The following is a 17974-nucleotide window of genomic DNA, read 5'->3' on the forward strand; positions in this document are numbered from 1 at the left end:
ATAACATTGTTGGTTGGCAAACAATTTATAAATGTGTCTCTAAACAATTGTGTTGTTTAGAGACACATTTATAAATTGTTCGCCAACAAACAATTTTATAAAAAAAACGTCGCGAAATATATCAAAATATGCGCCTCGAAATGCAGCTTATGAATATATAAAATATTCTTTGTTATATAAAATATATAATTTGTTTTTATAGAAATATACCAGTGTAATTTTTAATATTTTGTGCGCATGTTGTATAATGCCCAAATCAGTTTTTGCACGTGTCTGCTTTGACCTGACATTGGCGGCTTTGCGAATTACCAAAGAGACATCTTGACAATCTCCACGCCTCGAGCTTCTCAATTTTCTACTTCTGGGAAAAATTTATCAACTGCGTTCATATCTATCGCTTGAATGTTAGTCCAAAGAACATAGCTTTCACACCATTTCTTGCCAAAATATCCAGAATATTACCGGGACTGTCACTAGACAACCTGACGTGAAAACACCCATCAATTATATTTCTCACCTACATTTAGCGTCAAATTGCGTTACACCTGTCACACCTTCGTTCGACTTTTGCTCAACACCTCGATAGCGTAACGATACGCTATCGAGGGAAATCCTTTTATGAACCTTAAGCGTACACTTACATTGTCTAATAAAATGTGAGAACCCTTTGATTATATATGGTAGACTCTGAGACCCACAACTAGTGTAGCGAATGATCTACGCATACGGTGAGCGTGTGTGATGTCTGCGTAGCCTAATATGCGACGCCATGCGATCAAATGGTAATATGCAATACCATGACGTCCACCAATGTCACAATGTCACTTGATGTGACGGCGTCAAGTGACACCAAGTGGCGTCACATGGCACCGTGAAGTAACAATGTCACGTGACACCAGGATGTCATGTGACACCCAGCCGTTAAGGTGACGCTACACTGCACGTATGAGGCTATAGTGCTTATGAAATTGACCTGCGCGTTGGTCCAGCGTAATGCGCAATTTTATTGGAAAACCAAGCCCTATAGCACATCCTGTGTAATAAACATATGTACCAACTTTCGCTGTGTCGATCAGACCATCGTATGCAGAATTGTGCACTCTCCTTAGATGAACTAAGAAGAGTGCAAAATAAATCACACCTACCCTGACTAATCCAGATGTGCCGTTCGTTCAAAGGCAAAAGGGAGTCATCCGCATAGTCGTAGGCGAGCAGCTTCATGAGGCAGAGCGAACTGCAGTAGAACCACGCCTCCAGGTAACAGTCCCCAGACAGGCGAGACACGCGTTTGTCCGAGTACAGCAGGGTGGCAGCACCCGCAGTGCCGAAGGCGGAGTTGGCCGTCACGTACCACCCGTCCTCTGAACCGGTTGCGTGGTCATGCTTTGGTTGCAATTCTCCGTTTTGCTGTTTAAAAGTACAAAATAAATTGAAAGTTTTTGTTTCTTCTTTTTGTCGTCTTTTGCAAACTGGCTGAAGCGACAGCCGAAGCAGTGCACAATCTGCCAAGCACAAACTACACGTGATCGTTCACTACCCCACTTCAAACTTCGGAAAATCTGCAAACACTATAATGGCATGTGATGTTGCAATTTTAGTCATGAGAGAATAGTGGCTTTTGAGTTTGAAGCGAATAGTGATTTTGCCAGAACATTTTCAAATTTTATATAGAATAATTTCCCGACGTCTTTCAGCACTGTGCAACGTCATCCATGCTTAAATGAAAATCTGGCTTAACTCGTGAAGGCTGTTCCCAAGCTCGAACTTGTCCACTCAACTCAGTTAATTTGAACTCAAATTTAATTTTAATTAAAATTATTTATTTATTTTTTAACTAAATTAACTTTAATTTATTTTAATTAAAGTTAATTTCAACTCAGTTAATTTGAATATGTACCGTGAACTGTGATATAGAAACGAAAAATATTTTGCAGCTATCCAAGTAGAGGTGATTTAAAAATCTGCTTCCTATATGCAAATTCATTTTTCAATTTCAAATTTAAAAAAAAAAAACTTGTGATTATGAATGCGGGTTCCATATGCTCTTGTACTACCGTGGCGGGTTACCCCCCCTGCGTGCGCTTCTTGTGGAACACCCATGCACTGCAGAGAAGCAATACCGGCGGTGCCGAAAACACTTCTCTCACCGTGACCAATATCGGAATACCTCCGCCTTGCACCGGCTCAACAACGTACCTTCGTGACCGCATCCTTTGCCTGGACGACTCTCCAGATGTAGTCATTGCTCAAGCCGTAAGCGTCCAGTCGTGGCAAGGGACTCGAAGGCTGAATAAGGGAGGCGTTGGGCACCGCCTTCCATCCACACATTACGCCGTCTTCGAAGCCGCACCTGGCACTCACTGGGAGAATCAGGTGTAAATGTAAGATTACAAGATCCAGCTCATCCAGCACTCCACACCGTTCTCCAAGAAGAACGAATTTGGTTATAGGATTTAAGTGAGCAGCAGCTCCACGTTGGTGAAAGATAAGCTTGAATACGAAACTCGTGGTCCTATTCTGCTATCAGCGAACAGGAAATAAATTTCTACTTAGTAGCAGGAGAGTTCATAACAGTGCTGCGAACCTTATAGAAGATCACCATTTCACGAACACGCCACCTATTCTAAAGAAGCAGGAGAACGAGTGGCTAAAAGAGGCACATAATTAGATGAAGATGAAATATCTATAGCAACCACAGGTGTCCCCGTTATATTTCACGGCAGAATCTAGTTTCATTTCTAGTTATTCCTATAGTATTAGTGTTTCATTCACATATTTGGTTATAGCAACTCTTCTTGTTTCACTGTTTTTGTAAGGGAACAGCGTTGGTGGCTCTGAACCACATCACAGTAACAACACTTAATTTTTTGTCTTTGTTTTTTGTACTTATATAATGTCCTGGAATAGATGCCCCTTAAGAAACCGAAGAATTGAAGAATCACTTAATAAATAAAAAAAACATTTTTTTTTTCCAAATTATGCTAATCATGAATACGTTTGATCCTGGCAAAGATATGTTAATATATCTAACAATTTGGGAATAAGTCAAAAAGCACTAAAATCCCATTAAAGAAGTTTTATGAGTCTATCTCAATCAAGTCCGAAGAAATAAATATGTGACAGGGTTGAAATCTACATCCTATTGCACTACCAGCTCGTTATAAAGAGAGACCAAACTTTGTTCCAAAATGTATGTGTAAAGACACCTTCGTGTAAAGTTACAAGGCAACAGTTGTAAAAGAATGAAATCCAGGTATTCAATTTGCCCAAGAATCAAATATATACTATTCCGAGTCAGATAGAAATCAGATTATATCAGACCCATCAAAAACGAACAATTAAGCTTGGGTGCAAATGAGTGAAACCTTAAAGAAAAGTTGAACACCAACCTAGAATGAAGAAAAAAAACTCACCACATCCGCTTTCATCGCTGGCATCCGCGCAATCGTTGCGGAAGTCACAAACCCGGTCCAAAGGAAGGCAGGACCCGTCAGAGACACAGGCAAATTGATTTGCATCGCAGCTGTGCGGTGAGGCAGTTACTGCCGAGGGTGTGGATGGTTCTGTATCTGGAAAGTCTTGTCCTGAAAACCTGTCAAAAACAAGAAACCCATCAAGACAAACTTACCAGCACAATTTACCTGCAAAACCTTATGATGAATAAAATGCAGTATACAAGTGACAATTATTTCTATGCCTTTTGAAGACGAGAAACAGTCATTTTGGGAAGTAAAGAATACCTTGTTCATTGTCACATAATCTTACGTTATGCGACGTCAGGGTATATGATATTGGTTTCGTTGCTACATTTAGCATGGAAATCGAGGTCACATAGTCATGTCATGATATCACGTGATACCGTGTCATGTGACCCTTACGTTACGCAATGTCTGGGTGACCACACGTTGGATATCAATTTCCTTCCAAATTTAGCAAGAAAACTGTTGTTGCGGTACCAAGTCCTGTTGTGTCATGACCTGACGTCACATCACGTGATACCAATTTTCCTTCTAAACTTGGGGCAGGGAAGTATGCGCAGATGTATAGTCTAGAAATTCTGGACTCAGAAGGTTTTGTTAACACTTCATGCATTAAAACATGTCTGCCATGTAGGACTCACCGGTCCAGCATATAAAATCAGCTAAACTTAAAGCAAAGGTAGGTTTCTGGCGAAATAACTATCAATGTCAATGCTCCCGCCTAAAGCTCCCGCACAGCATATACTATATTCAGTGTGGAATCGACAAAAACAAAATAATTACTTCCACCTCACTTCATCTCAGCAGCGACTGGACCATAGCGAAAAAAAATTAGGTATGTTTGATGCAAAACAGACATATACAAATATTCCTTTTTCCTAGCACTATATTGAACTGCAATCGACTAACTGAAGAGATAGTCTCAAGATATGTAAACTCTGAATTTTATCATTCATTGTGAACCACCTAATACTTGTTGTTTGTACGAGCTTACACATTGCATATATATACGAGTCCAGTATCTTTACGCTAATCCGGGTTTCTCCTTTTTTGTTTTTGTTTTGTTGTTTTTGTTGTTTGGGATTATCGCAGTCCGATTACCTGTGGATATGGCACCTCTTTGGATTGTATAGATAATTCAGTGTACTTGGCGTCAAGTTCATTTTGTATTTTCCCTTCCCCTACTCTATAGCCATCACGGGTGCTGTGGCATCATCTGAATAAACAAAAACAAAATAGACAGCTCGCTGAGTGCAAAATTGCGTCTGACACAAGAAACGATGACCATATTCGGGACTCGCCTCATGAACCTACTGTATCCAATAATAATTACGAGCTACACGGATCGCTTAGGCCACCTGACAGCTTACAGCATCAGAAGAATCAACCGACCAATACCTACAGGGTGAAACAAGGAGTCGCCAGGCTCTTTAAATCGACCGGAAAATTCGGTTTCTTAACCTATCGCGCTACGACTTTGTCCAGCGTTGCCCACAGATGGTGGTTTTTTTTCTTTTTTTTTTGCAAAATTTGCGAAGAGCGAAATTACCTGAGGAAAAAGTAAAGAAAGAAAAAGGTTTAGCTCCTATGGAAACGCAGCGACGCCACCGGTCTGCAAACAACACGGCGCCGTTTCGGACGGGAGACAAGAGATGGCGCAACAAACGCCGCCAACGAACGAGCATACAACGCCGAGAGCAGGCCTTTTCAGCAGACAATCTTTTCGACTCAAAAGCGGCCCGCCTTCTGCTGGCGGTGACAGTCGCAGAAACGAAAAAGACAGGCGCGGTAACAGCAAGGAACTGCAGTTCCTTGTCTGCAAAAGGGCCGGCTCTCGGCGTCGTCTGCTTTTTCGTTGGCGGCAGTTGGCGTCGCAACCGCTTGCGCCATCTCTTGTCTCCCGTGCGAAACGGCGCCGTGTTGTTTGCAGACTGGTGGCGTCGCTGCGTTTCCATAGGAACTAAGTCTTTTTCTTACTTTACTTTTTCCTCAGGTAGGTTCGCTCTTTGCAAATTTTACAAAAAAAAAAAGAGCACCATCTGTGGGCAACGCTGCACAAAGTCGTAGCGCGATAGGTTAACAAAACCGAATTTTCCAGTCGATTTAAAGAGCCTGGCGTCTCCTTGTTTCACCCTGTTTTTCTGTTGTAATGTATTCATTCGTTGTAACCGATATTCGTCAGTGTTAACCCTCACTTACGCCGTGTTCATACCGGCGGTTGAACCTCGTTCGCTAAACAGTTACGAACGCAGTTGCTTAAAGATCCAGTACAATCGCATGCGCATTTGAAGAGGAAAACAAGCGGATCCGCATTGCGTTTGTGATTCCAACGGCAGTCTGAACGCAACTTTACTGTACCCATCTTGGGGTAGTAATTTTTGTAAATACATTAACAAAAAACCAATATTGCTATACATAATTGATTGTAAAAGAATATTTCCGGATAGATGAACTAACTGGATAATTTATTTAACGAAATCTACCATGTATTTGTTTACTGATTCCAAGTGAATAACTTTACAATTGCAGATACTACTTGCAAAATTTGAAACGTTTTATACAAATTAGTATTGTATTGCGCAAAAATGTTTACAATCATAAATACTGCGCTTTGTCTTATGTGGTGGAGTAAAGTCAAAGCTACGAGCTACAAGGTTCAATCACGAGGCAAGTAGAAACTAACGTAAATTCTCGAGGGATGCCCCACCCCCGGAAGATATCCCACCTCTGTTTTTGGCCTTATTTGCTGCATTTTTAATAACCGAAAGATAGCCTACTCCTAGTAATAGTAGTGTTGGGATCAATGATGGCTTTGGCGTAAATGCGGCAAGTTCGCTATAGCGGGATATAAGCGAACGTTGCGACTGGGAAGTACAATTATCCTTCCCTCGTTGCCCCTCGCCATCATAACAAGCTTGAAAGCGACACAACTTAAAAATATGAACTTTTTTAAACTTTTCTTGATTGTACACAAAACGTTAGCCCACTCCATATATTCAACCGATTCTCTCTTGATGTTAGGTCGACTATCTCTCGGGATCAATGTCAATGTTATGTGGGTGCAATATATCACACGCTTTCTGATTGGCTGGTGGCTGGACCCTACAGCAGATAGCTTTGACTGCCTTTCGTCATAGTGCGAGATAAATTGTAAACTAAAATTAATACGATACTTGTTTCATCATTTCAACGACAATAACAGGTACGCCGACAACAGTTGCCCGATCAATTAATGTGTCTTTCCACTCACGTGCAGCTGTCGCCAAAGCTGACGTCGTCCAACGCGATGACATCGCTGGGTCCAGTTCCAGAGCGCACCGCAAACACGAGCTGGCTGTTCCTCTCGTGAGTCACGTCCACGCTCCGACGAACCCAGAAGTCTCCCTGCGGCCCCTTCTGTGACCACAACTCCTCGCCCTCGTCGTCCTCCTTGCTGAACGTCCGGTGCAAGCTAAGCATCAGCACGTGCCTCCCGAACATGTACGTGTGAAACGTGACGACGCACGGCACTCCGCCGGTGACGACGGGGGACACGAGCGTGGCCATCTTGTTGTACCCTTCGAGCTCGCCACCGTACTCGAGATAGGCCCCCGTCGCGTTCGCGGTCGTGTGATCGAACGGCGGTCCCGTGCCACTCTTTCGACGCTCGGGTGATGCTCCACGCTGAAACTTGAGGACGCCCTCAGTCTCTTCGCTTTTGCGTTTACCCAGGCGGAGTTGTCCGGTTCTGCCGTCGTCGAACGTCACTTGTACGTTGCTGCAGCCTTTTTCGTCGCTGCCATCGCCGCAGTCGTCGTAAAGGTCGCACCGCTTACTCGCGTCGACGCAGACGCGACGCGTTTCGCACTGGAACTGCGTTCCCTCGCATGTTCCATCGGGCGGAAGTTGTTTCGGGTAGGCACAGTCAACGAACTTTAACTCGTCTACTGCGAAGAGGGGACCCCCGCTGGACGGAGTCGTGACTTCAAACGCAAGGCGGAACGGTTCACGGCGGCGACCGACGCCGACAGTTACTGCTTTCCATGACTTGGGAAGCTGCCTGGCGGCCTCGCCCTCCCAGAGCACAACATCTTCGGTCACGTTTGAGGCGATTATGAGTCTCGGCGTGATTAGCGGGAGGTAGGTCCAGTGGTAGAAGCTGATCTTGCAGTCGGGCGTGGCTTGTCGGAAGACGGGGCTGAATCGCCGTGCGGGATGCACGATCTCGGCAGCTAGGGGAGACGCTAAGAAAAGAAGGTAGCTACCGGCAGCGTTCTTGAGGGCGTCCGTCGGGGGAACGCCGGTCTTGTGTTGCTTGGCCTGTGCGACACTCATGGCGCGCCACGTGACGCCCGGTGGAAGCGACGGGCTGTACCAGCCACACTCATCGTCGTCTTCGAAATTGCACGCGTTCGGACATCCCACTTCGTCGAAGCCGCCCGGGCAGTCCGCCTTGAAGTCGCAGACCAGGTCCTTCGGTATGCAGCTGTTGTCGCGGCAAGTGAACTCCTCGTCGGTGTCGCACTTGGAACCGGGCTGCACCGTCGGAACCACGCTCGAGCTAGAGATGGAGCACTCTGGCGTGAAGGAAACGTCGTCGACGGCGATGTCGGCAGTCGGCCAGCCCCTCAGGACGACCTCGAACTCACTGGGACTCGACAGCGCAATGTCCGCCTTCTGCCAGGTACTGACGTCTTCACTACCGTGTAGCTCGGCAAGACTGTGATTCCGAGCCGAAACCGACTTGGGAGATACGAAAACCTCCAACTTCGCGCCGTCCGAAATGATGTTCCAAAACCGAATTCTGCACAACTGGGTCGTCGTCTTCTTGAAGGTGAGGCTGCGGATTCCGGCGTGACTTTGCGGGTTAGCGTCCTTCTGGAGAAAAAAGTAATGTCCGGACTCGTTACCGAATGTGTGGTCGAAGTCGGGTCCCAGGCCTTCGGACACCGTGTTGCTGCTCCGAATCTTCCAACGCGACGTGCCTTCCACCATGTCCACGGTCCAGCCACAGGGTCCGCTCTCGAAGTCGCAACGTTCCGGAAACTGGCCACAGTCCTCCTCGTCCGATCCGTCGGGACAGTCTTTGCTCCAGTCGCAACGCTGCGAGGCATCGAAGCAGTGTCCCGAAGCGTTCGTGCAAGGCAGCTTGCCCAACGCAGTACAGTCTTTGCCTGCGGTAGTTCCGTCGGAGCAATTCACAAGACCTATGTCGTCTATGGCGATCCGGGCTCCCAAAGTCGGAAGCTCAGACGAGATTTCCAGAGACCACCCCGGCTTGTCATGTCTCGCGATTCTAGCGCTTGCCTTGACCCACTTCTGGTTAGTATTCCGGTACAGCCGAAGGAGCGCAATCTTGAATGGTTCATTCTTCCGTTGCAGACTGAGCGTCAGAACCTCATCGCCAGGTGTAACGTTAAAGACGAAGTAGTACATCTCAAACAAGCATGCGGAAGAACTTGGCCCGTGTTCGTTCGAACGAAGGACAGCCAATTCAGATTCGGAGCCGTCGCCCTCCTCTACGCTCATGAAAAATCCTTTTCCGGAAACGTCTGCAGTCGGCTCGATTCCTTTCGGACTCCTCCGGAGACGAACCCACGAATATCGTCCGATGCTAACGTCCTGCCAACCGCACGTCCCGTTGTCGAAACTGCAAGTCGCACAGACGGCTTCGTCTGAACCATCGGAGCAGTCATCGACGAAATCGCAGCGTCGCGCGAGGTCAACACACTTGCCATCGGAACAGGCAAACTCCGAGTCCAAACAAGGTTTAACGGTCGGTACTGGGGTTGTCTTGGGAAGAAGAGTCGGAAGGCTCGCGTCCCGGGAAAGCATGCATCCGTCCGTAAATGAGACGTCGTCCACAGCCCACGCCCCGTTTCGATCTTGGCCAGCCTTGGCTTGGATGACAATCTGGAACGTTTCGGTTAAAGAGGAAAGGTTGATCACCTTTCGTTCGTAGTGCTGGCCGAACACGTTGGACGTCTTCCATAAAAGCTTCATCTCGCCAAGGAGATCGAAGCGGGCATACACGGCAAAACTACCCGAGTTGGCACCGTAGAAAGCGTAGTCGAGGTGGGTGAATGTCGTCATATAGGTGTAGTAGAAACGAAAGAAGCACTTGGTTTCACCAGACGAGTTGACAAGCGGGCTGGAGAAAGATGCGACTTTACCGAGCGACCTCGGCGCGAACGGGAACCACAGAAAATTTCCGTAGGCGGAGTTTGCGGTGTGGTCCCTTCTGTCGTCACCAAAGTCCAAGTTGTTTACGCCTTCCTTACGGCGAAGCCTCCATTCGGTGCCAGCCACGCTCCAGTCACAGACGCCGTCCTCGAAGTCGCAACGGCCTGGAAACGCGCCGCAACCCGCGCTCGACGATTCGTCGCTCCCGTCACCGCAGTCGTCGTTGAAGTCGCACAACCGCTTCCGCGACACGCAGTTTCCGTTGGCGCAGCGGAACCGCGAGAACATGGAACAGTTCAAAGGCGGCAAGTATCCCGAGAATCCGCACGACGTAAACGAAAGGTCGTCGACCGCAAATGTCTTGTCCCCCGGCCCAAGCTCGCCAAGCAGCACTACAGAAAACCGCTGAGGAACTCTCGCGATCCGCGCGGTGGCCAATCTCCACTCGTGTCTTCGTATCGTGCCGTTGTGACCCCGCGTCGCGAGTACCGTCGTCTCCCGATGCCGGAATATGCTCTGCACGATTCTCACCTTCACGGTGGATCGGGTGTCAGTCATTGTCGAATAATACCAGAACTTCAAAGTGCAGGATGGAGAGGCGTCGCGTAAGTAAGGGCTCCTGATCTTCGCCCCGGTGACACCAAAAGCTCCGGGTTGAGAAGCAAGCTGAAGGAAATGTCCGCCTGCCGAAAGCGACGTGTGGTCTTCTGTTGGCTCGTTGGAGAGGCTTCCGTTCCGCCTGCTCCAGGCTAGCCGGTTAGAGGAATCCCACTGCGCCGACCACCAGGAGCAATTGTCCCTCTCGAAGTCGCACTTGGTTCCGCAGTGCACCTCGTCCGAACCGTCCGCACAATTGCGCATGAAGTTGCACAGTTTCTCCCGCGTCAGGTGCGTCGTGCCGTTGTCGCAGGTGAACGACGGGTGGTTCGAATCCTCGAGAGGTTCGCATGGACCGTCGGCTACGACGAAATCGTCCACGGCGAGGAAGACCGACTGCAGACGAGGAAACGTAGGTTTCAGACCGATTCGACACTGATCGGATTTCGACGTGAAGTTAAGTTGCGCCTTGACCCAGCGTCCCTCTGTGTCGGCGGCGGTTGCGTACGGAAGCGAGTCGTCCCCACTCGGAGTCCGCAGGATTACGTCGAGCATGTGGGGCTGCGTCCCGTGGTGGTAAACCCAGAAGCTGAAGCACCTGCCGCTGCACCTGGTGAGCAGCGGAGACATCAGACGCGACGGCGGTGCGGTCATGTAGGAGTAGGTCGAGACGACCGCGTACGTGCCGTAGAGTTGGCCGGAGGTGTGGTCGAAATCTGGTCCCATCTGCAGGAAAGAGGCAATCTGGCTGTGATTTGGTTAACCTGCAACATTAATTAGTAATTTAACGGTCTGCATAACATGGTACATTAGTAAGGTAATGCTTTGTGTAACTCAAAACATAATTAACGTAATGATTTGTGTAACAGTCGTAAGAGAGTGGAAAAACGGCAACCACTGCAACGTAACAAGGTAAAAACATAAAAGTTACCAAATACTATAAGGTCAGAAAACGTAGACAATACAGGTGGAATTCACTAACGGCCACAGCTGAGTTCGTTGCTGCTGAGCACGTGCTGACGGAAGGTTTGTACAATACTTCCAGTGCGCACATTCCACACAATTGTGATTGTCTTCGTAGGGAGACCATCAATGAGAAGTCATCCCGAGCATGCACTGCGAGCTGTCACCTCAAATATGGCGTCCAGTGAATACTGCCTATTGAAATTGTGTTTGTTTCTATTTCATGAAGACCCAGGTCTGCCTTCTAAGGTCTCTGACAAGATGAGAGTGACAGAGAGGAGCTTTATTTGTGCCGCCTCCTGCTCAAGCTTTCAGCCATCGGCAGCGCTTGCACATATTGTGCACCTTGAGCGCACATGTGCAACCAGAGCACGCTGGGTGGGAGGGAGCGCGTAGTGGAGGCTGGGCACTCGAAAGACATGCCTTGCTGTTGTTCTTCTGTCTGTGACTACAGCTCGTTTTCCAGGATAGTCTATTCTTCTCGCAACCCTTTTCTTCGTCTTTCTAATTCATTCAGCCGTCTTGTGCTAATCTAAATACAGTCGCAGCGGTAAGGGGATCGGTGGCCGAGTGGGCTAGCGCACACCAGCTCGGAGTACGTGGAGAAAGAAGCTGGCTCTACAGAACCCATGAAACCTGGGTTCAATAGACCCTTTTCGGAATTCAGTGCCATCTGGTGACTCACATGGCAGTTTAACTTTTACCGTACTAATGGCGGCAATGAACCTGTGGTCTGCAGCATTCTGTGGGGCACCGTCACTTTCGCAAGTCAACGGTAAACAAGAACGCGCGCTTCACTGTACAGTTCTTTTGCAATATCTTTCAGTGTCAACGGCGAAAAAGGTGTAACGAGTCAGAACGAAGCGCCAGCCCACATAGACGCTTCGATAACATCCTATGCATCAAGGGGGTTTAAAGCCGAGCGTGTGCTACTAGCAGATGGACTGGGCCCGAGTTAGAAATGAACGCTTACGCAGCTCTTGCATCCAATTCCTGCTTCACGCCGCGCTAACGTCTAAAATGTATAGGCATCGAATATCTGCTTCGGAGTATCTTGAACTTCTTCCTTTATCACTAAACTGAAGGCCGCCATTAGTATAGAAATTTGCCGTTTTTCAGATGATTATAGTGATCAAAGTTGCCAGACTGAATTCCGGAAAGGGTCTATTCACACCCCTGCACGTTTCTATCTGGATGAGCTTCATACCGGCGTGCGGTCGTGTATCACCACCACGGTGTGCGAGTTGAAAACTCCAGTCTAGCAGTCGTACTGCACCGGCTAAACTTCTTATATGCAGTGGTTAAGAATGTCGCCATATTTTGGCAGACTAAACTCTTGCGGTGCAAAATAACTAACGACTTATATTTCTTTTCAAGGCAATAGCTGCGGCACATAACGGCGAAGTCCTTGGGCATTGGCATCACGTTCACGCACCGTTGGGTACCGTGGGGCAGTCGGGCGCGTGAGCAAAAGCGTTCGCAACAAAAGAAAACATCTGTTTTGCTCCAAACGTTTTTGTTTTATTATGTTCTGACAGCTTTTTGATTTTAGTTTATTTCGAGCACTTTTGTTGGTTTTTGTTTGTTTCAGAGCGCATAAAAACATGCCTCCAGGCATGAGCTCTTCTCACTGACGGTGCTATGACGACATTTTAGCAATCGGATATTTTAGAGCAATAGCTGTTATGGGCTCTTCCCACCCCAGAAGTGACGTCCCGCGTGGGTGTTGTAGTTGGAGACGTTAAGTATCTCTCGTCAATTATGCAAATATATTGAAAAAGATGACCCGCCGCCCGCAGGAATCGAACCTCAGTCTGTTGCGTGCGAACCGAAGACGTTACCACTGAGCATAGCCTCCTGTATAGACGCTTTCAGGCAGCTGTGCACGGGAGCCGCCATAGCCGACATTCAGTTTTTTTTTCCTCTCATTCTGTTCGCCTCGCTTCATCACTGCCACAGCAGGACAGGTTATTGCCACTTCAGGTGCTACTTATTCCTTCTCCCCAGCATATGCCTTTGTGGAGGATCGTCAACGCCCCCTTCACTGGCTCGGCATCTCGGTAAGACAAGAGAAGGTCGTCCATGGCGGCTCAATTTGGCGCGTGTTTAAAGCGTCTGTACTGGCAAGGCCTGGCAGGTCGCCACGAGAGACGGCCGCTGAAAGTGGAAAGCTAGAGCGGAAGACAACGAATGAGAGGAGAGGTACGTAATGGGCGGCCTGCTGCGGCGGGACGACAAAAGACACTTGTCCCGTGCGATTGTATGTCCTCTCGTGCTCCTCGCGTTGTTCGCGCTACCGCTTCGTTTCCCGTCAGGTTTGAAAACAATGTTTCGTGTACTCGCCGCTGCAAAGCTACCGCTTCTTTTCTCGTCGGGTTTGAAAACCATGTTTCGGGTCCTCGCCGCTGCAAAAGCTGAGCGCTGACTACAGGATCCCCGAGAAATGCTTCTGTGCTACCAGATCCTCGCGCTCCAAATCTGCGACCGGGCGCTCTATGGCTCCGTCGTCGGACTGCTAGGCTTTGTTAGTATAGAAAGGGCTATGCACTGAGCTACGACACAGCATTGTTCACCTTTATTGTTGAGCTACACCACAGCATTCATAATCCACTCTAAAGTTAGGGCCATTCTAGTAGCCAATGCTAAAGCCTCTTTCTATCCTGGAAATTGGGGCGTCATTCATTGTTGTAGAAATGCTAGAGACACGTGCTGCGCACCACTTCTGGGAAGAACATAGTGTCTTAAATCGAGCTCAGTGCGGCGCTGGGCTGCCACGATCTTCCCAAGGGCTGCACGTTACACATGCGGCGTGCATGGAAGCACCTTGCGCTACTTTTAAGAAATAGAGAGGGTTTAGCGAATGCCCCGTCCCAGCGCGCTCTTGGGACAAAAAAAAAATAGCCTATAACAAAATGCCGTCAGCCCTACGTACGCCAAGAGCTCGCGCTGGGAGACGCACTTTCACGTGCTCCGGAGCAAAAAAAAAAAGAGCCCGAAATTTGTAGTACAAATACCCACGGCACGCGCTCTCCGGAAAAACGCAGATAAATAGCCGATATCAGAATGCGAATGCCGTCGTAGCACCGTCGATGCCAAGGACTCGTGCCAGGAGACGCACGTTCACACACTCCGGAAAAAAAAAGCAACAAAAGCATATGGAATAGTGGTCAGGCGTCTATTTTGTTCCGAACACTTTCGTTCATGTACCCCACGACGTTGCGTGAGGTAGCGACACTGATGTCTAACGACTTTGCCGTAACGTGTCGCAGCTCTCGCTCTGACTGTATTGTGAATGAACCCACACCTGCTCCATTCTTTTTTTCCAGAGAGCGCGAGCAGTGGGAATTGGGGGCTACTAAAACCACAAGTGTAGAGCGTGTTATTAAGGCTGTGGCGTTACTCAGTGATAACGCATCCGCTTCGAACGCAGCGCACCCAGGTTCGATTCCCGCGGGAGGCGCGTCGTCTTTTTCGATGATGTGGGAACTTCGACGACGGATGCCAAACAACGTCAACTCCGTCAACCACTAAAACATTTACAACTACGACGTCAACTACTACAATATCAACAACGGACGTCATTTCTGCTGGTGGGAAGAGAGCATAATATGTTATCGCTGTAAAACGAGGATCAGTCTAAGACCGTCACCCCCTTCGAAAGCGGTTCCTAGACGTCACGGCCGCTCACCACGTTCGATCTTCCGGTGACTCTGTTCCACTGACGGGATTCCGACACCACCGGCTCGTTCTCCCAGAGGCAGAAGTCGTCCTCGAAGTCGCACGTTCCGAGCTCGGGACAGCGCCCACGCACCTCGATGTCGTCCACGGCCACGACCCCTCCTCGAGCGCCCAGCTCAGCCGTGAAGTAGTACTCGAATTCAGACTTCGGAACAAAGTACACGTTCGCTTGCGCCCCGTGCCAAGTGCCCGGCTGCTGCAGTTTGCCGGTGACTAAGTCGACCTTCAGGGGCCACGTGGTCTCCAGGTGGTATATTCCGACGGAAAGTTTGTGGCCTTCGGTGAGCTGGTACCAGAATCGGATGCACAGGGCGCCCTCTCCGAAATACGGGCGGCTATAGACCTCGGCCCAGCTTCCTGCAAAAATAAACACTTTTCCAGCGCACCCCTGCGCATGCGTACACCCTCTTCTTTGGCCTTGCCTTCTGCTCTCGCCATTTTGGAAGGCCACAGTCCCACGCGACCAACGTACTCAGCACCATTCGTTGCACAACTTTCGTATTTCCTGACAATCCGTTTTTTCGCAGCAGCAAAGCATTGAGGCTACAATAACACAATACCGACAGGTTGTAACGAGTGGAGACATGCTTGGCTGTTCTTTATTTGCGGTTCACATGCAACCCTTAGACGGCAATTGACGCTCGGAAATAGTTTATTACGCCTACATATCGGTGCTACTTTTTTTTTAATCCAGTGAAGAATCTAAGAAGCAAATCTAGTTTTAAATTATTTCATCCCTGCGGCTACGTTGGTGGTCATGGTAGCCACTAGAACAAAGTCAAAATAAGGTATTTTAGTCGGTTAATTAATTAAAATGCTTCGATTGACTTTTTCAATGTATATGTTTGGGGGCAAACTTGGGTAATTTACTTTCAAAATAATATTTAATTACAAATGCAACTACTATGTTCTGAAATTATTTGCTTACAATAGGACTACTTGGGCAAACAATCGTACCTGCAAAAAATTCCCGAGAGACCCCCCCCCCCCCTGCCTCCAAAGATAACCCACGCGTATTTTTGCTTGACTTGCTAATCATTTTTTAAACACCGAAAGAAAGCCCTTTCCTGGTACTCGTAGCATTCGGATCAATGATGGCCTTGGCGTAAGTGCGGCTAGTTAGCTATGGCGGAATATAAGCGAACATTGCTTTCTCTGAAGCACAGTCATCGTTGCTATACTGCTCCGTACCTCAATAGCAAGCTTAAAAGAGACACGACCTTAACATTTTTTTTAAACTTCTTTCGAGTGAACATTGAACATTTTTCCTTATTTTCGCTATAATCGCTCTTGGTTTTAGGTGGGCTATCTCTCAGGATATTACGGTAATTCATTACGATTATGAATTGTAGCAAATTAATGCTTACTGTTTCCCAATAACAAATGCAAAAAGATAATAGACATCAAATGTGCAAAGGAGTGTTCTCACATACAGTGCTGCACTACCTAAACGCTGCAAAGAGCTATGACCTTAGCGATGATGAGGCACAAACTTTGTGCTATAGTGCTGATACAACGCAGCTTCACCGTTAATCGTGTCCAAAAGTGCGCCGCGTCAGTACTGTATGTATTGAGTTTATTCAGTGATAAGCTAGCGCTGTACTAAGTTCTCACTAACCTGTATGTTCTCACCGACCTTATGGCTCAAAAGCATCTAGATCCCAATAGACTTGGCACACCCCAACTAAGAAATAATTTGAAGGTTATAAAATAGTTTTAAATTATTTATTTCATTTCAAACGCCTCAAGAAGAATAGAGTGACCAACAAAAATGTTGCTACACCTCTATGACCAAGGTTATCAGAGCAGTCGTTCCTGAATGGCGGTCCGCGGGCACCTTGGAGTGCTTGAAGACCTTTGTGGGGACCCCGAAGTACTTGACCGTCAATCAAGCCGATCAAAAGAACTTCTTTTCTTATGATGCTGCCTTTCCCCAGAACCTAAATAGACCAAACCATGTATGCCAAGTGAAATTATTCGTTTCAGAGTTTCAAAGTTGGTTTGCAAGAATTGAGGAATCTAGTTTTCTTTCTTTACCGTTCTGTCGTTGTAATAATTCAATGCCTCTCGTCCTCCTTAGTAGATAGGATTCCTCACCACTTCCTCCGATCCAGAGGGGGTCCCCCAAAAAAACCGCGGTTGAGAATCACTAATCTAGAGCATCGAAATTCTCGAACTGGGTTACAAAGAACCCACATGTTACACGGAACGCACTCATGGGTTCGCCAGAGCGCCCTCGCGGGTTTCCCAGAGCACCCTCCTGGGTTTCCCCAGAGTGCCATCGTGGGTTCCCCACAGCACCTTCTTGTGTCTCGCCAGAGCACCTTCTTGAGTGTCCACAGAACACCCTCGTGGGTTCCCCAGAGCACCCCCACGGGTTCTCCAGAGCACCCCCCCGGGTTCCCGAGAGCACCCTCGCGGCTTCCCCAGAGCATCCTCGCGGATCTACTAGAGCACCCTCGTGGGTTCGCCAGAGTACCCTCGTGGGTTCCCTAGAGCACGCTCGTGGGTTCCCAAAAGCACCTTCAGGAGTTCTCCGAACTCCCGAGTGTCCTTGACCGTCCCTACCCATAACTGAGGCGTTCTCCCGCTATAAGTGTTGTTTTATAGTCGCTGACAAAATAATCGCTTAAGGGGGGGTGTCTTTCCGATGCCCGGCCACTGGCACGTGCTGCATACCTTCCGGCGAACCTGCCATTGCCGTGCTCGCGCGCTCGCGGTCCACGAGATGGTAAAGCATTGTGGAAGGTAGGAAGCTCGCGCTGGAGCCGCAACAAATGAAGCTCCTCCCTGTCGGTCCCACCCAGTCAGTAATTATAGCAGATTTAAGACAACCATCACTGTTGGCCTCTTGGGTCGCACTAGGGGCGCTGCGAAAAGGGTCTCATTATGACTTATTTCGGGAAGTACAAACGTGAGTGCCACAAACTGACATTCGCAGGCGGAAACAAAATGAGAATAGACTATACGTCGTTGCTAACGGAACGGAGAAACAATTTATTGTCTTCTACGAACCGAGCGTTGCAGTAAAGTGC

General features: G+C 48.1%; 1 protein-coding gene across 2 annotated transcripts in view; it reads right to left on the reverse strand.

Moving 5' to 3' along the window:
- Positions 1–17974, reverse strand: part of LOC8033079 (MAM and LDL-receptor class A domain-containing protein 2) — a 210314-nt gene that overhangs the window by 48463 nt on the left and 143877 nt on the right. For both annotated transcript variants that reach the window (XM_029973441.2, XM_040210499.3), the window contains 5 exons: positions 14890–15296; positions 6730–10964; positions 3414–3592; positions 2197–2360; positions 1146–1407 (listed from right to left, as the gene is read on the reverse strand). In XM_029973441.2, coding sequence (XP_029829301.2) covers positions 1146–1407; positions 2197–2360; positions 3414–3592; positions 6730–10964; positions 14890–15296 — 5247 coding nt within the window. The remainder of the gene's footprint in view (positions 1–1145; positions 1408–2196; positions 2361–3413; positions 3593–6729; positions 10965–14889; positions 15297–17974) is intronic.

The sequence above is a fragment of the Ixodes scapularis genome, unplaced genomic scaffold (assembly GCF_016920785.2).
Source record: "Ixodes scapularis isolate PalLabHiFi unplaced genomic scaffold, ASM1692078v2 PGA_scaffold6__148_contigs__length_123643588, whole genome shotgun sequence".
NCBI lineage: Eukaryota > Metazoa > Arthropoda > Arachnida > Ixodida > Ixodidae > Ixodes > Ixodes scapularis.